At 44.7% G+C, this 22,828-nt stretch overlaps 1 protein-coding gene across 1 annotated transcript in view; it reads left to right on the plus strand.

Annotated features, from left to right (window-relative positions):
• Positions 1 to 22,828, plus strand: part of EPHA10 (EPH receptor A10) — a 1,455,844-nt gene that overhangs the window by 1,420,492 nt on the left and 12,524 nt on the right. Inside the window, exons 15-16 of the mRNA XM_085647895.1 lie at positions 2,727 to 2,920; positions 22,603 to 22,767. Coding sequence (XP_085504021.1) covers positions 2,727 to 2,920; positions 22,603 to 22,767 — 359 coding nt within the window. The remainder of the gene's footprint in view (positions 1 to 2,726; positions 2,921 to 22,602; positions 22,768 to 22,828) is intronic.

Below are 22,828 nucleotides of genomic sequence, written 5' to 3' on the forward strand. Positions count from 1 at the left end.
GCTCAGCCAGACTTTCACTTTCACACGTACTATGCATACACAGTAGCAAAGCAGGAAGTTGCACATTTTGTTATATCTCCCCAAAAGCATGGAACTATCTCCTACAGCACATCAGGACCTCCTCATCGCTTCTTAAGTTCTGCAAGAAACGGGAGACCTATCTCTTCGAATAACCACAAGGCAGTCCTCTGCCTACCCTCCTGATCATTGCCAGGATACCCTCAAGGGTGATTACTATGCTATACAAATCGACATATAATAGCATAGCCTTCTTAGTATGAGGATACTTCCCAGGGAACAGAGGTGAAGTGTAATTGAGAGAGAAGCCTTTGGTGTTGACTGGGCACTGAAGGATCTCATTACATACTTGTTTGGGACTCATTTCTGAATAGTTTTGAAAGACCACATACCCCTCAGATGGCTAAATCAGATGAGGGGTGAGAAACGCAAACTGTTGAAGTGGTTCGTCTTCCTACAGTGAATGGACTTTACACTGGGACGCCTTCCTGGGAATCCAATGATGATGGTCTTTGCAGATTATTCCCCCTTAGTGATGAGAACTTTCATGAGGGTTGGTAGTTCTCATTGCTTTCAGCTGGGGGGACACATATTAGACCTGACATCAATTGTGTCGTCTTCCCCCAAATTGTTTGCCCACACCCCTTCTGTTTTTTTAATTTGTTTTGATGGCATTAGGACTTTCTACACTTTACCACTGCTAACAAGTGCTAAAGAGCTTGTACTTTCCCCCTAAACCATGGTGAATCTAGCCTTTACCTCATTGACACATTTAATTTACTTATAAGTCCCTAGTATATGGTATCTAGGGCCTGTAAATTAAAAGTCTAGTGGGCCTGCAGCACTCATTGTGCCACCCACTAAAATAGCACTATAAAACTTGCCTCAGGTATGCCACTACAACCTGTAGTGGAGTTTTAAACTGCCATTTCGATCTGGCAAAATATACTTTTTGCTGGGCCTATTCCTTGCTTTTTAATACATATATGTCACTACTAAGGTAGGTCCAAAAACTCCATTGGCAGATTGAATTGTGTTTAAAAAGTAGGACATGTGGGATTACATTTTACATGTCCTGGTACTGAAAAACCCCATAATTGTTTTTTCACTGCTGTAAGACCAAACTCTTCCCTTGCATTGGGTTGCCTTATTACTTTCCAAAATGTGCTAACTTTTAATTGGGAGCTGGTAGAAATGCCATGTTGAAACTCAAATGAATTGTAATTTTAAATCCCGGTTAATGATAAAGACTAATTTTAGATCTCAATTCTGAAAATGCCACTGAAAGTTGGCATTTTCTTGCCCTAACCATTTGCGCCGTCTGCCAGTATCCTGGCTTGAAGGAGAACAGGGCCATCTCCTTGTACCTAGGACCACCAGAAATTACTCTAGCGGATAGTTGGCTGGACTCCTGTGTGGGCTACAGGGGCATAACAAGCTCCTGCATCATTGAATCCTTCTCCTGGCCTCTGCTGGAGTTAGTCCTAGACCACAAAGTTGTGCCGCCAGGTCCTGGAACCTTGGAAGTGGTGCTAGAAGTGCTGCTCCTATCTAACAGTAAAACGCGGGACTTAGAATTTTTTTTACTAAGAAGTGCCTTGAGAACTAACAGAAGATTCTGGCCTACCTGCAAGATGATCCGCCCAAGGTGCATCGCTGGACAGCCTGACTTCACTATAGCTCCGGCTAAATTTTTCTCAGCAGCAGAAAATCATGTTCAGTGGGACCTCCAAAGAAGACTTTTGGAGCCCTCGTCAACTACCGCTGCAGCTTCGTCCCTCTGGAGAATTTTGATATCCAAAAATGTGACAATGTCCAAAGGTAAATATCTTCACTGCGACCTTGCCCTGCAGCTCACCGATGACAATGCCTCTTTTTCTGACACCACCTGCTGCCTTGCTCCACTGAACTCTACCTTTCTCAGGAACTTTTCTTCAAAACTTATTTTAAGTCCAAAGGTGGCTGGGACAGGTCCCAATCCACCTTGCGTTTCCAACCCGCACTCCACCGCTGTCAGCCTTAACCAGATACCTGGGGTTAGTGCTTTTACATTTTAGGTGCTATTTAGAAATCAACACGTTAAAACACTGGTTCCACTGGATAGATGCACTTTGTTTTGATATCTTTTTAATTATTAAAATGTTCTCTATTTTTTAAATCAATTTTGGACTTTTCCTGTATTGTGCTTTTTACTTTATTACTGTTTGTGTCCTGCATAAATACTTTACACAATGCCTCTAAGTTAATCCTGACTGCTTTTGTGCCAAGCTACCCAAGGGTTGAGCACAGGTTAATTTAGTGCTTTTTCTGGTTCACCCTGACAAAGACTGTGGTTGTTACTTGGGTAGGGTTTTCACCCCCCTCAACCAATATCCCTATTTCTCCATGCACTGAAATGACACCCAAATCCTACAATCCACTAACCTGTATTCCCACATCTACCCCAGCACCCATCCATCCACCTTCCAACCCACCCTTCCAATTCTTCTAAAATCAATCAATCCTTCCTCCTTTTTTACCTCCCACATCCTCCCTGATGTATTCCCTTCCTTCTCTCCGTCCTCCAGTAGTAGTGCAGATCTTCTGCCGTTAAAGGTGACGCGTCTTTTGAGCTGTACTAGCGCTTCCCCAAGACAATTTACCCAAACAAGGCTCTGCATCTGTCTCTGAGTGTGACATTACTCCTGACGCACAGTTTACTTATACAGGTGGTAAAGGCCATAGAAGATGGATTCCGCCTGCCTGCGCCAATGAACTGCCCGACGCCTCTCCACCAGTTAATGCTGGACTGCTGGCAGAAGGATCGCAATGAAAGACCTAAGTTTTCGCACATCCATAATATACTAAGCAAACTGGTCCAGACGCCAGACGGTACAAAATCGGCCACTTCTACTTGCACTAGGTAACCTCTTTGATCTTCGAAATGTATTGGAAATCCTGTTTTTTTCTTTTTTTTTTGCATGTTAACATTTAAGTGTGCACCTGTCTGCCTGATTATCCTGCTCCTTATTCTAGAAGGTTTTGAAAGACAAAATGCAGTATTTTGAAACGAAAGTATCAAATTCAATAGGAGTCGAGGAGACTAGGGCTCTTGTTCTGAGTGGCCGTTTAATCCTTCCGGTACCTGTGGCTATCCGGAGTTACCATTATCATGGGGACTGGTGAAGCCATCGGGGGTTTACAAGTGGAATCCTCGGGGATCTCTGAGAGGTGAGCAACGACCAGGGAGACGGAAATTCGTGTCTTAATTCTCCACTAGTTTCTCAAGTGCCACCTGGTTGTCACAGAGAGATTTCGCATTTTCGCCTGCTTTCAGCAGCGGAACTCTACGAGTCAAAATAAACATATTTGTGGTGTTTCTGTGGGTTTCATAATTCCGATGGGACCAGCAATGGCTGTTACCGGCCTTTCAGATTTAAGAGGCCATTCGTAATATGGACCTAACTGTGATTTGACCATCCAAATAAATGCAGACATCACCAATAATTTTTTACACTTACCCCTCAGTAGAATTAACTGGTGTTTCCATACAGCCCCCCATGGTAAGATGCTAGAGAGAGGACCTTGGAAGAAGAAACGTATGAGCGAGAGTCCCGCAATGCAGTTCGACTGTCCATGTGAATAGTCTGATAAGTGGTTGCAATTAGGGGTGGAAAAGATTTGCATAGTTGCTTGAGCGCAATTATGCAAAATGTCTGCAAAATGATACAAAATTACACATAATATCATAAATGCAAATCCATCACTTTGTGCTATATCTTAGTGTGAAAGACATCCTCGCATCAATTTTTGGCGCAATGACGCAATGGAGCACGGTGAACGTCAGCTGCTCGCATTTTGTTGTTCCCATGCATTCCTGTAAATGTTTACAGTGAATGGCTCTTAATTTGCCAAAGTGGCATAATACTGTCATTTTGTAAATTTCACATAACAAGTGTAAGTCGAATTCCCAAAATTAGGCACATTAACCAGCATAAGTACATTTCAGCCAGACCTAATTTTAGTGGGAAAAGAGTGCAAGCGAACAATGGTAATTTTAAAGGGATAGTAAAGGATGGGGGACAAAATGCCAATTACAAGGTTAAATCTTTGAGAAGCGTTTTTCATGAACATGATTCAGATTTCTGATAATGAAAAATTGATCTGAGAATCTACACGGAGGTCGTATTGATATTTTTATTAAAAGCATTTGAAGAGATTGTAACCCTTGTTATGTATTGTGTTGTATGGTGCATTTTAAAGGTTCACTGTAATTGCATTTGAGCTTGATATGACGACTTTCTTAAGACACATATATTGAACATTTGGAGAAATACCATAGATGGTCAACAGGTGATTTCTTATATCTTAACACCTTCCAGGGTCGTACTGGGACAGAAAGTAGGCCTGGGCATAAAAATGAAAGTGGCCCTCATTAGCGAATCCGATAGCTAAAATGTGGCCACATTCTTCAAATAGCGGCAGTTTTGAACTTCTGAAGTTACACTGCATTGGTGTTTTGCACACCATGGGAGACTGCATGCATTTACTCTTGCTGCATGAAGTGTATCTGTAATATCAGGGAAATAAACTGTAAAACCCAGCCCACTAGACCTATGCACTTCTGATTTTGCATACCACCACGGCTTTTTCATGAGATCGTTTCCTTCTCCGCAATGACCTTTCTAAATAGGCGTGACAGCGGGCTCTAGTGTCAATGTACATTTCCAAAGTGAAATTGAGATGTGATTATCTGTGATTATCTTCTTTGTTAGAATAGCTTCTATGGTACTGTTGATGTAATACCTCCAAGATAGGGTGAAGAAGAGAAAGATAGCCAAAATAAAAGTTGGGGCCCCTAGTGCATATGAACCTTCACATTTATACTACAAATCTCGTGGTGCCTCCAGAGGGTCTTTAAAGCCAGGGGCACCCTTGGATTTGGATTTCCTAAACTTCGATTTCCTATTAGGAATTCGGAATTTAGGAAAGGCAAACCATTTCCTATTTGGTATATACGTGGGAATGGAATAGCATTTACTATTTGCAATTTCCTAATAGCGAATCCTACTCAGTTAGAATTGCTATTAGGAAATCGTGAATTTTATACATAGCATTTTAAATTTCCTAAATAGTGATTCATATGGAATTGCAATTTAGGAAATGCAAAATAAGTGTTTTGTACTCTTGTCCCTATGTAACACCTTACTACACTGTACAATATGTTACTACACTCTACTCTACTCCACTCTATTCCAATCTACAATACTCCACTCTATGACAATATACTTTACAACACTGTCCTCCACTGTATTGTGTGACACTCCACATAACAACTCTCCACTTGCGATACTGGACTCTACGATTTGAAATATATTTTTATTAAAAATTAATAAAAACCATTTAAATTCAATGAAAAAAATCAAAGGTTAAAGATTAGTCATAATTTGGAAAACGTATTTTCCTTATACAAACCAAGTTTAAATTACACAAACTTAAAAATTCTAAATTTATAGTTATAACGTCAATTTACAATTTATCCACTACCTTCAAACTCTTATAAATAGCAGACCTCATTACACACACTTTTCAGCTCGCTAACCAGACAACACAAACTATAACTCGTCACTCTACCATGCACTGTGTTCTCACAAATAATGATGCTCCACTGCACAACACTACACTGTATTAGACTCTATGCCACTGTACTGCAAGGCGCTACACTCGACAATACTGAACTATACGACACTCTACTCCACTGAACTCCACTCTATGTCACTATACTTTACAGCACTCTGCTACACTCTATCACTCTACGACAATTTACTCGATGAAACTCCACTCCATTTCTTGACACGCCAGTCGACAACACTCCACTATACAACCGTCATCACTACTTTTCAACATGACACTGCACCATACAACACGCTGCTCCACTGTATGATACTCAACTCCATGATATGACCGACCACGCCACTCCACTGTATACTATGCCACTCCACTGTGTGCTACGCCGCTCCACTCTACTTGACTCCACTCTATACCACTCTACAGTACTCCACTATACAACACTTGACTCTACCAACACTATCCTTCACTGTACGTTACTACATTCCACTTCTCAACATTTCCATCAATGACACTCCAAACTGCGATTTGTAACACATTTTTATTAAAAAATAAAAACCATCAACATACAATGAAAAAAACAAAGGTGAAGGAAAATTATTTATAGTTAGACCTTTTGTATTCTTCCTATACAAACCCAACTTAAAATACACTAACATTAAAAATTATAAAGTTACAACTATAACTTCAATTTATAATTTACGCACCACCTTCAAATCACTATATGTCACGCACCTCTGAACACAGTCTTGCCACCTGGCTTGCTACTCTACATTATAACTCATGCATTTTCTGTGCACTGTTTATACCTTTGCATGCTACATCACTTATAGCATGTAAAATCATAGGGCCCGATTCACAGAACTAACTTAAGACAAAATCCTAAACTTACTACCATTTTGGTATTCACAGAAGGCACTTACTCATTTTGGTATTCACAGAAGGCACTTACTCATTTCGGTATTCACAGAAGTTAGGACTCCTAACTTTAGGACTCCTAAATGCCTTCTGTGAATACCGAAAGTGTTAAAGTTAGGATTTTTCTCAGTTTAGGAGTATTAAAGTTACGACTCCAAACTTTAGGACTCCTAAACTGAGGGCATATTATCAAGGACGGCGTTAAAATTATTGCCGGTTTAGCGGCTGAAAACTGCCGCTAAAGCGGCGATAATGGGCTTGATAATATGCCCTGGAGAATTCCAATAGAAGCCCATGTTGTGTGAACATGGGCTTCTACTGGAATTTTCCAGGGCATATTATCAAGCCCATTATCGCCGCTTTAGCGACAGTTTTCTGCCGCTAAACCGGCAATAATTTTAACGCCGTCCTTGATAATATGCCCCTGACAACTTTGAAAAGTGAGGCAAGGAGTGGGAGTACAGTCAAACCAGCCTGAAATAACAAGTGGCAACAGTAGCACGGAACACCAAAGACAAGATGATAGATTCCTACATCTCATTACACAGGCAAGCCTGCTGGCATATTAACAAAGGGCCCACGCCATTACATCATAACCATAAGAGAAAAAATCAACATGTTTAACACTCCTACTCTCCATAGCAAAGTCAATATTTTTTTTTAATCTACATTTATATATTGCAGTTTTATAAAGCGCAGTGTCTGCATGTGGTGAAGAAACACAATACGGGACAGGGTTGTGTACATTTCGTAAGTGACATTAGTGTGATGTAAAGTATAATAGCAGCAGAAAATGGAGTCATAGGTGACTAGCTGCCAAGTACCGTAGAGCTCACAAGGGAGATCTAAGAGATCAGCGAGGCCAGTGCACAAAGATCCTTTAACGGGTTAGAGGATCATGGCCACTATCGCTTAAAAGGAGGGACCTCAGTTCCTTTAAGAATACATTGTGGTCATGGTTTGTTCTGATGGCTGGGTTGATGGGGTCCTATACCGTTAGAGTGTTCCTTAGATGGTTTGTGTGAGAGTCTTTTTTTAAAGGTTGGGTTTCAATACGCAGGGTTTCAGAGCTTCATAGAGATCTGAATTCTTTGGAAATTTTGTGTTTGCTGTTCAGGGTATACTGAATTCTGCTATCAAGAGCTTTATGATTGCTGTATGCCAATATGAAATGATAGTTGGCACCCAAGGGGACCCATTTAAGGAGGCTGTATGACACTGTCATTTACAACAATATTGACTGACATGAATATCAGATCAAAAATATAGTTCTAAAACATATTGTGTTCCTATAGTTATAATGTAAAATAAAAACATTTTTTTTTACAAAATATTGTTCTAAATAATATTGCCAGATCCTGGTTCAGAAGTCCAGGGGGCAAGCAGGCGCTACTGGGCCAGAACCGTGGGGGTTGAGGTAGTTTTCTCCTGACATCCCATGCTTGACCATCAATGGATCCTGAGCAACTGGACAAAATACCCTTTCAGCACTTGACTCTCAAGAGTAGCATGGTCCGAGCAGCGCAAGGCTCCCTTTGGGGATTAGGAAAAGTGGATACAGGGGAGTCAGCACAGACTCACAACTCAAAATACGTACTGTAGTAGCAATAAATCACTGAACAGAAAATACTTACTGTTAAGACAAGAGAAATAATTTACTTTACCACTATCAATGTGAATGGAAATATGACATTCATAAACAACTACACAGTCCCCCGAGGTTTCTTAGGTGGTTCCCTAGGCCCCACTCGCCCCTCGCTCTAACAATAGTGGTTATTCCCCATTAACTGTAGGTAACATCTTGGCTAAGCCTCACTAGTCTGAAGAGTCCACTCAGACTCTGTATTAAAGTCAAAAGTGTTCCAGCGCTGTAGAACTATCCAGCAAGAAAGTTCCCCAGGGACGAACTGGACCAAAATCACTCTTACCCACTCAGATCGGAGCAATTAGAGTTCCTGTGTCCCTGAAGAGGCAGCAGCTGTTTCAGGTGAATTCATTGCACATGGCCCAGGTGAGCTGCATTTGGCCATTCTTGAGTTCCACACATACGGTCGTGCAACCGCAGCGGCCGGAGATTCTTTGCAGCACCTCCTGGCAGGGTAATTCTTTGGTCCATTGCACAGTGGGAAAGAGTAGTGCAAAGGTCCTCATGATGATCCTTTGTGTAGGTGCGCCGGGGACTCCACGGCGGCATCACTCCTCTGGTGACAATACTGACAAGCACTTCTTGCTTGTCCCTGTGACCCCAAATGAAATACAGAGGGGTCATATATGTACTGCACATGGGCTCTGACCCAATCGGCACAGCAGATTCCTTCACAGCAGCCTCTTCTGGAATTTGGGGTCACCGTCTCTGCATGCTGGCTATGGCCCACTCGGCATGGCTATCTTTCGTGGCGGCCCCTCCTGGTATACAGGTTTGCTGGTCCCTCACTGGACACAGGCTCCGGCCTCATCGCCAAAGCGATGATCTCAGTTCAGTTTGCAGTCACCTCTCCTGGCATTCAGGTTCACAGACTCCTCCCAGCACACAGTCGATGACCCTTTCAGCACAGTGATGTCCATGATTTACTTCACAGTGGCTCTCCTCTGGCATATGAGGGTCACTGACATTTTCCTGCACACAGTGTATCAGCCATCGCCTCACACCTTGCAAAGGGAGTCCTCTGGACAGGATTTCTCTCTGGACCTTGCTCCATCCAACACTCTCCTCTTCCTCACAGGGCACACTGGTCTATGGAAGTAGGCAGGGGATGGTGCTCGTGCTCCAGGATAAACTGGCTTGAGTTTTGCAGTAAAAAGTTAACAAGACACACATAGCATATCAGAGAATCAATTCAGCATATGACCACTTACAGTCTATAAAATGACATGATGTCATGACATAGAGCAGCACCAGCTCACTGTTCCTGAATCATAACCCTAGGGTAATTGACTGAGTCATTTACCCCCATACTCGACAATGTTTCAGGGGCTATAGACCGGTTTCTCTTGTACACCAGTCCACTTCCGTCGACATTGTGTAGGGCGTGCAGGTTTTTTTCAGTGAATGGCAATATTTCATTTGGTGACCATAAGAATGCACAGTCAGCTTTACTTCCTCCGGAGCCATCAAGGACTCCAAACAAAAATATCAAGGGGGAAAGAGGGACTTTCCATCCCAGCACATGAGTTAGTGAAACCACCACTGTGTATCAAAAGACCTGACTCACAGGACACGACCACACCATGTATTAGAAATTGGCGGGCACAGCTTTACAATGTGAATGAGTGGGTTCAGGGAGGAGGCCTGCTCTGTTTAATCTAGCTGGGGAAAGGTATGTGCCTTAAAGGTAATATGTTTGAATCAGGCGCAGCCTAGAAAAGATGGTATTGACCCTAGGTGCCATCAGTGCATCCTGCCAGTCATCATCCTTAAGGGAACCCAACCAATTCTCCCACCCGGGTGTAAGGTGATTAAATGTTCCTAGTGCAATAATGATTTGTGGTAGATATTGGAGACCCCGTCCTTGCCCAATGCACCCATGTGGAGCTTGGCTTCCAGCGGACTAAACTCTGGGAGAGGGTCAGCCTGAGAAACATGGGATTGAAGGGCATGTCACAGTTGAAGGTATTTGTAGACTTGTGTGTTGACAAGTGTTAGACCTGGCACCTTGGCGTGAGTCTCACTTCCACTTTTTATCGCTGTGCCTCATGTGTTTTGCTGGTGTTAGCTGCTCAGAGCACTGTGCCACTGCCAACCAGTGCCACCGTGCCAGTGCTCCCTATTTAAAATGTATATGGTGGTTGGATTCCTCGATTGGCTTATTTGGTTTACTGTCAGACCCCAGTAAAGTGCACCAGGAGTGCCCAGGGCTTGTAAATACAACTGCTGCCGGTGGGCTTGCAGCACTGGTTGTGCCACCCACAGAAGCAGTCTGGTAAAATGTATCTAAGGTCTGCCATTGCAGAACCTGCATGCAGTCTGGTACTGTCATGCTGACTGGGCCAGTGCACCCACTTGCTAGTCCCTAAACCTTCCCTTAACTTCATATTAGTCACCCCTATGGTAGGCCCAAGGGCAGGGTGCATTGTAAGCATAAGGTAGGACAAGCCCTGATGTGTGTGACATGTCCTAATAGTGAATTACAGCCATTTTCGTTTTTCACTATTGCAAGGCTACCTGTTCCCATAGGCCAGAATGGGCTGTTAGAATTGTTACATCCTATGATCCTAACAGACCCAGGGAACATGATAGAAATTCGAGTTTAGTATGCCTGAACTCAGAATAATAAAATACATCTTTTAGTAAAGTTTATTTTAATATTCTGTGTTTGCAAATACCACCTTTAGAAAGTTGGTATTTGCTTGCCTAACCATTTCAGCCCGCCTCTGCTATGATGTGTATCTGCCTGTCTGGTTTGTGTGAGTGACAGGGCTGGGGAAACCCAGAGGGGTAGGGCTAGGTAGCCTGGTGGTGAATAGAGAGATTGACATCCAGATGGGTGGGAGGAGTGCACCTGGACTCTGAATAGGGCTGTGCTCTGACACCACAATGCTGGCTCCACCTCCTGTGGAGCGGCTGATGTCTCTGCCCTGCACCCTGAATAGAACGTCAGAGTCATGTCAACAAAGTGCTCAGGAACTGGTTTGGACTGGGCAAAGGCCCCTCTACCCAAGAGGAACAAAGGAATTAGGGGTATAAGTATCGGGACCCTGCTCCCAAGAAATTAGATCCTGCTTGACAAGAAGAACCTCTGCCTGAGGAGAAGGAACTGGGAAAGCTGTAAGGAAGAGTACTGTCCCTGACCTGGGGGATTGGCCTGCAGTGGTTACCTTGCTGCTGAAGGAGAGGAGGAAGACTACAAAATACTTTATTTCAATTTGTGCTAAAAAGATCTCCAAGGGCTTGGAATAGAGCTTGCCTCCTGCTGAAGTCTCAGGAACAACAGACGTCACCCCCCAGCTCCCCAGAGTTCTTTGGAAGTGCCTGTTGGGCCTTCTGAGGGACTGCGTGTCGCAAGGAGCTGGAAGTGCGACTCAAGGAGGAGAAGCGTGCCGCTGTTGTAGCTGTTGTCGTCGCATTGCGTAAAGTGTGTCACCGCTGCAGCATTGCATCGAGCGGAAGCGTCTCGTATCATCCAGGAAGTGTCTCGCAACGCCGAAGAAGCATGTCGCCATCGCAGCCATCGTAGTTGGCGCATCGCACTGCATCAAGAGAAGAGTCTCGCATCGAGGAAGAAGTGTGTCGCCATTGCAGCCATCATAGCTGTCGCATTGCACCGCATCAAGAAAAGCGCCTCGCATCCACGGAGAAGCGTGCCGCTGTCGGAGCTGCTGTCGTCGCATCGCGTAAAGGGTTGTCGCCGCTGCAACATCGCATCGAGCGGAAGCGTCTCGCAAATGTCGGAGAAGAGTGCCGCTGCCAAGGCCGCTGTCGTCGCATCGCGTAAAGGGTGACGCTGCTGCAGCTGACGCATCGAGTCGAGTCTTCTCGCAACATCGGAGAAGCGTAACGCATCTGGAAGATCTTCACGTCTTTATTTCTTTGCACCAAAAACTTCATCGCATCAACATCGTTGCAACACTTTCGTTGTCCTGCGTGTCGCATCTAAAAGGTACATTGACTTAAAGTGTCGCATTTAAGAACTTAAGAGCACTAAGCAACCTTCTACCATCTAAAGTAACAGTATTGTGTATTTTTGTCGTTTAATGGTCTTGTGGTAACTCTATATAAAGAATCCTTATTTTTAATATAAAACCTGTGTGGTGTCCATTTGTAGTGTTGTCACTTAGTTACTGTATGTGTTCACAAATGCTTTACACGCTGCCTCTGAGATAAGCCTGTCTGCTCGTGCCAAGCTACCAAGGGGGTGAGCAGGGGTTATTTTCGGAGTGTACCCCCTTACCCTGACTAGAGGAAAGGTTCCCTGCTTGACACAAGTACCTACCTGTGCCAACCAGAGAACCCGGATTCTAACAACAAGGGAATATATGTCTTGATATTCTCTAAAACATTGCATACATGTCCGACTATACATCACCTAATTGTGAAACACCAATAAGGTCCCATAACCCAACCCTGAAGAGCCGCTGTTTCACACAGCCAGGTACCAAGCCAGGAGAAAAGTTTTCGTCACCAGGGGAGTGCTGTGTGGGTTTGAGAATCCATAGAGCATAGCCGAAATTTAGTGAAATCCTCAGAGAGATAGTTCCAGTGTGTAGGCACGGCTCCGACCAACCCCCATTGAACTAATCATGTATCACTAAGAGGTGACAGGCTAGGTTGTAGAGATATAGATTGGCCAGACCTAAGCCGCCATCATAAGGGGCACATTGGCAGTGTGTAAGGGTGATGTGTGGCCTAGATCCATGCCACAGAAATGATTTCCATTAAGTGAGGTCTATTTTTGCCTTTCAAGATTAAGGGACCATGTAAGTTCAGGGGCAAGTGCCACCCAGATAACCAGGTATATAAAACTGAGAAAACGGATGGGAATATTGTCCTACCAGTCGAAGCAGTCTCGTCAAGGGGGCAGGGTTATCAACACTGATTTAGATGGGTTCACCCAGAGACCTGAGGACTCCCCAAAGCATTGAAGAAGGTGAAGACAGCATGGCCTGCCTACCACAAGGTCAGCCAGATAAAGAAGAACATCATTGGTATACAAGGCTATGCAATTCTCATGACCTTCACTCCATTTCACACATGCGGTTGACCATCAACACGTATGAGATGAGCCAATGGTTCAATTGCCAGCGTGAAGAGGAGTGGGGACAGAGAACAACCCTGTCTGATCCCGTTCCCTAGGAAAAAGGTATCGGAGAGAATGCCATTGATCTGGACTTACGCTGTGGGGTTGAAGTATGAGGCTTGGACAAGTCCGCAGAAATGGGGCCTGACACCAGCCCACACCAATGCTAATCGTAAGTATCCCCAGTCCACCATATCAAAAGCCTTTTAAAAATCAATAAAAAGTAAGGCTAAGTTGGGTGAGAGGAGATGACGGTGAGCTAGGGCCACATGTAGGCACCAAAGGCAGTGTCTTGTGCTGTGGGTTGCCATAAAGCCACATTGGTTGGGATGTATAACGGAGGGAAGGACCTGTTTGAGACAAGTTGCTAGCAGTGTGGTGAGGATCTTGACCTCACCTTTGATGTGGGATATTGGGTGATAGTCAGCACATGCCACCGAAAGAGGTTACGTTTTTGGGATCACCATGATTGTGATGGTATCTACCTCTGGGGAAAAGGTGTCTGTTTGTGCTAATACCTCATAAAGAGCCAGACGTTGGGGAGTCAGGATGTCATGGAATGTTGTATAGTACTCTGTGTGGAATCCGTCTGGGTCTGAACAGAGACCGAGGGCACTGGCCCAGTCAAAGAGGTGAAGAGCCTCAGCATGTCGGGACATGGAAGGAGAGCCGATAGTATAGGTTTCCAGTACAGGAACTGCATTACAATTTCAACCTATGTAGATTAATCCCTGTGGAAGGTCAAGGATGACTTTGTTAAGGTCATGGAGAAATATGCTTCGAGCCTTTGGTGGGGCATAAACTCCTATTAGGTTGATTGTTTGGCTTTCCAGCATTCCGGTAATTCCAAGAAAGAAGCCCTGGGGCTCTTTAATGTTGCAGGAGACAGTCATAGGAACGGAGCGATGCAACAAACTCACCACACCCTAGTACCCGCACGTGCATCCTGAATGAAAGATCCTGTCATAGCCTTTGCATGCCAAAAAGGGGCAGTTGTTACCTATGAGGTGGGTCTCTTGGAGCAGTAAGGCCCAGGAAGGTGTTGTTATTCAAAATTCAGGAATGTAGTGCGCATCACGCGGTCCAAAACCATTACCATTCCAGGACTGCACCTTCAGTACATCATAGCAGGGATACAAGAGTTGGTGTGTTGTCGAGACCTGGGAACACAGTTTGTTCGGTCGTACCAGGAGAGCAGAAAGCGTGCTCATGTTGTGTGCTGGAAATTCATGTGTCGGGTCATAGTGTATGAGGTGATATGGAAATGTGTGTCTAGTTTCATACAAGTAAAAAAGTGTACAAACAAAACAAATTAATCAGCAAAATGAACATCCTACTGAGTCCCCCGAAACCCCCTCACCCCAGAAGCATCTGTCGCCCTGAAGAGAAAACTAAGGTAATAAATAGTCTAGTAAATGGGAACTGAGTGGTGGACCCCTCCTTAATCTGGAATAAGTGGTAGCCATCAAAACAAAACTAGCAAGTTTCAATTAATCCTGGATGCCATGTTGTCCTGGAAGAGAACAATTGGTAGAACAGGAGTCACAGGGTAGGGCTCTGAGAGAGGTCTGTGTCTGCAGGGTTTTCGATGGGTAGCGCTGAGGCAGCATTGTATTAATCTTCCAGATCCAGTTAGTGGTCTGCTGCGTGGGTGGATCGAAGAGTATGTTCTGGTGAAGTAGACTGATCACATGTTTGAGGAGATACTGAGGGGGATTTGGAATGATTGTTGCAGCGAGTTTTCCGGAAATGAGTAAGGTATCGCCGTGGTTTGGGTGGCAGTGTTGTTCCAGGAGGTTTGGTAGGTTTCCTTCCCCACAAGAGATCCATATATGGAGCAGGCGCTCCTCCATGAGACACAACCAGGCAGTCTAAGGGGTGTCAAAAAAGTGAGACTTGTTGGTGTAGATTACTCAGAGCCTAGCAGGGAACAAGAGGTGATTCTGAAGTCCAAGTGACCTGAGCTTCTAATTTACCTCTAGGTAAGAACAACATTGCTGTTGAACCTTCCTAGTTTAAGAGGAGAATCTTGGCATCCCTGCAGCATAGTTCCAGCTGTGAACGGGCCTCTCGAAGGACTGCACCCTATCCCTGAAATTATGGAGGTGAGTGATGACTGGTCTGGGAGACGTACCCGGGGCAGTTTTTGGGTGAATGCCCTGTGGGCCCTCTCCACTGCAAACCAGGAGCCCTGTTGGTCTGGAGGCATCCAAAATTTGATCCAGCTTTCAAGATATTCGTACACTTGCTGTGATTCGCTGCCTTCAGGTATACTAATCACACATACATTGTTGCGTCTGGAGCAGTTCTCAGCATCTTTGGCACAGCGGTACAGTTCCAAGGACGCCAGCAGTTTGGGCTTGAAGAGCAGTATCATCATCCTCCACAGTGAACAAGCGGGATTCCAACTCCGTGATCCTGGCCGTAGCATTACAAAGGTCTTGACAAAGTAAGGCAACGTCTACCCGCACCTCAAAAATCTTGCCTACCACTGTGACTTGGCAGGACTGAATGGCTTGAAGGATCATGGCAAAATCTCTGTCTGATGAGGGTTACTTTTCTGCTCCAGTGACCCCATTTGGGTCGGTCCCCGGTCCGGTGGTGTATTGGTCCATTTGAGTCTGATAGGTTGCCAGAAGGAAAGATTTGTCTTTTCCCATGTTGACGAAGTGTCGTCGCCACTCCACACTTTCACACTGGGGAGCCAACCTGCTTCCCACAACACTGCAGCAGTACGAGCAGCCAACCCCTAGGCAGCACACAGCCTCCTCCCTAGCAGAGGGACTAAATGTGGTCTTGAAGCTATGGGGCTGGCCAAGTCCAGGTGATGTCCTTGGAGCGATTGAGGCCAGGCTTGATCACAGCCCCCTGGCCAAGTTGTAGTGTCCAGAGAAAAGGGTGCAGTGTAGCAGCAGCAGAGAATGGGGGCGGAGGTCCACAAGCAACAACAGGGAAGGGGGGAGCACCCGCAGCAAAGCATGCTACCAGGAACTCAGGATTGGACCCCAAGGAAAGAGTTTGCCAGACTCAGGAGCCCCCATGTAGCCACAGGGACCTGTCCATCTCCTACTCTTAGTGGCAGGATGTAGGAGAATGAAAGCCCATTGGGTGGGCCAGGAGTCATAAGAGGGAGAGCCTCATCAGAAAGACCACTTTGGGGTCAGAATTCAGCCATTTACAGGATAGGGCACATACCTGTGGAGGTGAGTGCAGCCTTGAGTCCACAGATTGGTTGCAGCCCAGGTGGTAGCCTGTTGTTGCTGACGGTATCCGCTGGTCACTCGGGGGAGGTAAACAAAGGGGCAGGACACCCATTCAGGGGGCCCAGAAGGAACTTGCTCCAATGCGGGTAACCCAGCAGACGTTCAGTGGGGGTCACTCGTTCCCCAGATGGGATCAATAATCTCAGGCGGGCAAATTCTCTATCGTAATGGGGGTAGTCATGCCCACGTTCATGTAGTGCAGGAACAGGCCATGCCATGCCTGAGATCAGGCTCATGTCATGTGTAGGAGAGCTGGCCAGCATCACCTGGGGCTGTGGGCATCAAGACATCAGCTCAGTGCACCAGGTGGTGAGCACAGGTCCATGTGAAGGTGGCTGCAGAAGTACTTATCGGGGTGGAGGATCTGATCAGTACCTAAAGTTGGTTTTGGGGCCCACCAGGGCATCCTACGAAGGCCTCCAGGTGATTCTGGGCCATGGGGCAGGAAGGCACAGCACAGGTCACGTTGCTCCAAAGCACAGGCAAGCGGCCTGTAATGAAGCCCAGTTGAGCCTGGGGGGAAACATGATGGCCCCTCAAGGGAATCCCCCGCTGACACAGCGAGGGCTGGGTAGGCCACAGGGTCGCAAACTTAGTTTCAGCAGCCCTTGGTCTAATACTGAAGGGCAGCACAGGCAGGCAGAGAGCACTCCAGGGGTCCAGGGGTCAATAGCAGTCAGGACCAGCCCAGGGAAGCCTAGGGCCAATGCTGCCACACAATCTCTTCAGCCAAGGCACTCCTGGTGCAGGTAGAATCAGGCCCCAAGGTCCCACAAGAGTGCAGGCGGTCCTTGGTCCAGGACGCAGGAGGGAATAGGTGGGCAGAAGGCATCTTTCAAGGTTGACTGCAGCGAGGGGGGGCAGCGACACCTTAATGGAGCCCCTGCATTCCATCCGAGGGCCAGGCAGCTCATGGGGCCATGATCACTGTTCCAGCGGGCTCTCAGTCAGGTTCTTAGAGAAGTGCCAGCATGCTTGGGGCAATCCCGGGAGACCCGTAGCAGTTGCTGCCATCCCTGGGAGCCTCAATTAGTTATGGCCCTGGGATCTCCTCATCCAAGCCTGTCAGGACCCAGCAAGATCCGGTCCCAAGACCCCACAAGAGGTTGGGTAGGCCACAAGCCGTGGTTCGAGTGGGCCCCAGTCCAGATCATTGGAAGACGCGGGTGGGCAGGAAACATTCCCCCCAGGGTGGCGGCAGCTGGAGTTGTGTCGAGGTCTGCTCCAATGCTAGAGCTGTAGGAGCTGCAGCAATGATGCTCTCTAGATCTTTTCGATAGGGCAGCCTCTAAGTGGAGCAGGCTGCCATGTTGGAAAGAATTGTCTCACCGAAGCTGTGGAGAAACAGGACGGCCAGTGCTTAATTGGGTTCCGGTGCTCAGCTCCGGCACCTAATTGTCAACACCATACATAGAACAGTCTACCACATGGTGGCACTGCTCATCTAATTTAGAGATGAGCAGAACAACGGTTGTCAATATACATTAAAATTGCAAATACCTGCCTCCCCAGCCATTCCTTTAGCTTTGGGAACATGAAATAATCTGAACTGTCGCATTTACATGTGAGAGAGAGGATTAATAGGCAGCGATGACAAGGGCAATGGGTGGTGCAAGCTTCAAAGGCCTCCCGGTCAGAGCCCTGGCACTTAATATTTTACAAATTAAGCACTGAGGATGGCTGCGCACTTCTGCCAGCCGATCTCACAGCAAATAAGTCCAGGGACTGCGTGAGGCAATTTTGGGGACAGAGATGATGTTCTTATTACACCAGTCACATTGAACATGTTGGAGATCCACTCATCTCATTGAGGAACTTTAAAACTTATATCTCACTGAGAAACTACTCTGCAAGGAGGTGGACATGTAATATAACTGTAGTGCATGTCAGGGGCGCTAGGAACCTGGTGCTAAGAGACATGCTGGGAACAGGAAAGCATCTGGGGAATCAGAAAGGGCAGGGCTGAAGGGGACAGGAAGTGATATAGTTAAGAGCAGTGAAGATTGGCGCAAACTGAACTCATGTATTCTAGCAAAGAAAAAAGGTAACTTCCACTGCCATCCAGTGTGTCATTAGTGCACTTGCACAATACGACATCAGCGTGGCCACCCTCATCGGAAAGATATTGCTCCTCCTGAAACCAAATAGATCAGGTGGACAGAGGGTTTGACAGATAGGGTACTGTGCCATATTTGTGACAGAGGATCCTCTCTGCCGAATTCTAAATTGGCCCCTTAATAGTTTAAGAGTTTGTGGCCCTGCTCGTTTCCATGTTCCATCCTGTTCTATACATTTACCCAGTTTCATTATTCACTTACAGTTGAATTACGAAAGAGAAATTACTTGTACAGTGTTAGTTAGTCCTTAGACATTTTCTCTGGGTTAGTTAACTCTTGTGAGTCTCAGAATCTGTGGAAGAACAAAGATTCATAGTATGGTGTTGCTTGGCCAAATAGTTTTCCACTAAAGTACTATATTGCTAAAGTGCTACATATCATCAATATGAATGTAGCCACTCTGAATGTTATAGCATTTTTCAATCTAATTTGACTAAAGATCTTGTAATGCAAAGTCAGATAGCCTTTACTATATATATGTACATGATGTGAAGACTTTATTTGAATTGTAGTTTGTCTTATTGTATTTTCTTACCCTTTGAAATTTGAAAATCAAATAGATAGTCCTGTCCATCTCTGATGTTGATCCAGCACAGAAACTAAAATACTACTGAGATCTGAATTATTACTTAAACCTATATAACACATTATCTTTTTCTTTGAATGCATCCATACCCAAGGGCCAATTCAAAACCTTTCAGGGAAATGTATGAAATTTACACATTGCGTACGTCCATTTGTTTGTGTATTCCTATTTGCTAAATCACAACATGCCTGCAAGGTATGTTTGCTAAAGTTGTGCTTTTCCAGCCCTCCCAAAGTGTGTGTTTCTCATTTATAGATTACATTTCCAAATTCGTCAATGGTTTGCTCAGATTTGCATTTGCAAAGTTCCTAGTTTAATATAGAGTAAAGATGATCTACAGTGTCACAAGAAAAAACAGATTTAGACATAGATCAGATTTGTAAATGATCAAATCTACTGCGTATTTTCCCCATTGGTGGATGTAGTCCATCACGTGAATTAACTGCTCTTTCCTGGACTCCTTATCCATCCCCTGAAAGGGCCCATATTTTTTTTACTTAATATAAATGAATAACTCCCTTGCACTTATAATGTACACTGTTTCCTTTTGTACATTTAACTTAAGCTTCTATTGCACAACGGTAGTGAGTATACTTACTTTGTGAATCAACCCCTATAAGTTTATCTTGGACCTCGCGCATCTATGTTAAGTGATCTTTTACCATGAATATCTACTACTTAAATATGCCCTCTGATGTCCTTTCTTGGGGGGTTGGTGCTACAACTCGAGGCTGGATTATATGGTTGACATATACATCCACTTAAAACAGGACAAAATACAGTGGAAGCCTCCTTTTTCCAGGTGAAGCACTGGCGCACTAGAGCAATGGCAAAGAGTGAGACATGGAGAAAGTAAACAGGACTCCTACCCTTGTTTATTTTTTATTCCTTCTGATGCTGTCATGACCCCTCATAAGAGAGATAGCTGGGATAGCTTTTTGGATGCTGAGGGTAAAATGCTTGCCCAGCACTAGCTGAATGACTTGGCAAGTTGAATAGAGGATGCATAACCAAAAAAACGTTTGGGAAAGGGTGCTCTATATTTCGTAATAGTTGTAGTGGCTGGAATATTAAACCAGTTTCAGAAGCAATTTAGGCTAAGTTATTTTCTTGTACACTTTCTGGTACATCTTTGGGCACCGTAAGAACAGTGGGTCAATTCTATCTTATTTGGGCCTTTGCCTTGAAGATGTGTCCTAATTTGAGGATTTCAACCTCCTGGTTCACCTCCAAAAGGGTTTTGGTCTTTTGAGTCCTCTTGCACTTTGCACTAGCCGCTAACACTCAAATGAAGTAGTGCATACTCTTCAACACTGAGAGGATGGTTAAAATGTCAGAACTTGTACAAGGGAAGACAGCTATTAGAATAAACTGTAAGAAGGGTGCCGAATTTGGTATCATAAGAAGGTCATTTCCGCTTTTAATCATTGTTAATTTGATGAAATGCTGCCATGCCAGACTAGAAGATAAATGAGCAACAGGTCAACTCTGTGACTTGGTGATTTTTGTCGGGGGGAAAGAAAAATTTTCAGAGTTGCAAACTACATGAAAAAAAGAAAAACCGAATTCAGAATGTAAAGTCAAAGAATTCTTATTTAGTCATATGGGGCCAGATGTACGACCCTTGTAAATTGCGCCTAGCAATTTGCGCTTGATTGTGAATTGCAAATTGCGAGGCACAATTTACAATGTACTACAGTGTCAGAGACACTGATTGTGATTCCCAATGGGGTCGCAAAATGCGAGGCTCATGAATATTAATGAGCCACTTGCAGTTTGCGACCCCAATGGGAATGGCTGGCCCTCTCAGGGATGGTGGCCTGCTGGGCTCAGCAGACCACCATGTCTGGGACTGCTTTTCAATAAAGCAGGTTTTTTTTTTTAAATGCAGGCTGTTTTCCTTAACCCCTGTGTGCCCATGACGAGCTGGACTCGTCATGGGCTGCGGTTGCGCTGTGCCCATGACGAGTCCAGCTCGTCATGAACCCCGCCCGCTAATGTAACGGCCGGCACAGGGCGGGGAAAGGGCGTGGCACACAAGGGGTTAAAGGAAAACGGGATGCATTAAAAAAAAAAATTAAACATTTTCGTTTCATTCTTTAAGGGCAGACAGTGGACCCTGGGACCACTGCCTGTCCCTAAAAAATATTTCCCCCTGCATTTGCAAAGGGGAACGGGTCCGCTGGGGACCCCCTTCCCTTTTGCGAGTGCATTACCACCCTCTTGAAGAGTGTGATAATTTGCAAGTGTTTTTAGACCGCAATTGCGGTTACAAAACATTCATACATGGTATTGGGTTAACTATTAGGAAGGGAACTCCCCTTCCTAATAGCAGGTCGCAATTCCTAAATAGCAAGTCGCAAATAAATTGTGACTCGCTATTTAGGAATTGTACATGGCCCTGTAACATTTTGCATGCGCAAACGGGTCGCAAACCCGTTAGCATATGCAAAATAGGGTCGTACGTCTGGCCCATGGACACGTCAACTTATTAAGCATTCACTTAGTTGCAGGGCTATGCCATTAATTTCATGACATTTAATGGTAGATGGAAATTATATATTGGTCCATAGGTTGTTTTTCTTGGATTACAAGGTTGACCATTGATGTCTTTAGATGCAGAATATCAGGGGATGTATTTTCCAAAGTAGCAAAACAAAGAGACCAAAGTTTGAAACCTCAAGAGATATAACATATTACATTGTAAAGGCAGGTGGGATTGACAAAATTCAATCTCCTCACATGATAGATTACTAAGAATGTATGTGGCTGTCCTAGTGATTATGGACAAACCTTTGCTCAGAGTATTCTTTTTCATTCAAGAACTCTTGTATTGCTTTTAAAATTTAACATGGGTGCAGCAGTACTCTGCATAGATAACACATTTCAACAGCTCGAATTTCCAGTAGTAGTAGTTGGCTGTAGATTACTGTGATCAAAAGTTTTTATCTTATTTTTATGAGCATCGACTTCTGTGGCTATCGATCAGATGAGACGCTCACTTCCAGTTGAAAAGCAGTAATTTTACTTAGTTTTGAAATGTTAGGAGTACCAAATACCAAACAACTGATCGCAGATGCAACACATCAAAACCACTTAATTGATGCCCAGGCAATAGGTTTGTGTAAAATATGAGAGTTCAGAAGCAGGCATTTTAAGCCCTTCAATAGGTCTAAAGATTTAGCTTGAGCTAACAGTTCATTACTGTGACTAAAGTGTTTATATGTCAGTGTGTTTGCAAAATTATTGCCACCCCTTAAAAAATAATGTATAAGGTTGGTGAAATGTTCTTCTGAGTTGATGTACATATTGATATTCTAACATTTACTTTTACCCTCATTTTATGATTTTTTTTGTAGACCACACAGCACGGCCATTCCTCTAATTGAACGCACATTCAACACGTTCCCCTCCTTCAACTCTGTAGGGGAGTGGTTGGAGGCTATTGAGATGGGGAGGTATAAAGACAGCTTCTCTTCAGCTGGCTACTGCTACCTAGAGTCTGTGGCTAGAATGACGGTCCAGTAAGTAAACATTTTGCACAAAGCACAGCTTTTGTATGATATACCTTTAAAAGTAGACTTT

Source organism: Triturus cristatus, chromosome 3_2 (genome assembly GCF_964204655.1).
Source record: "Triturus cristatus chromosome 3_2, aTriCri1.1, whole genome shotgun sequence".
NCBI lineage: Eukaryota > Metazoa > Chordata > Amphibia > Caudata > Salamandridae > Triturus > Triturus cristatus.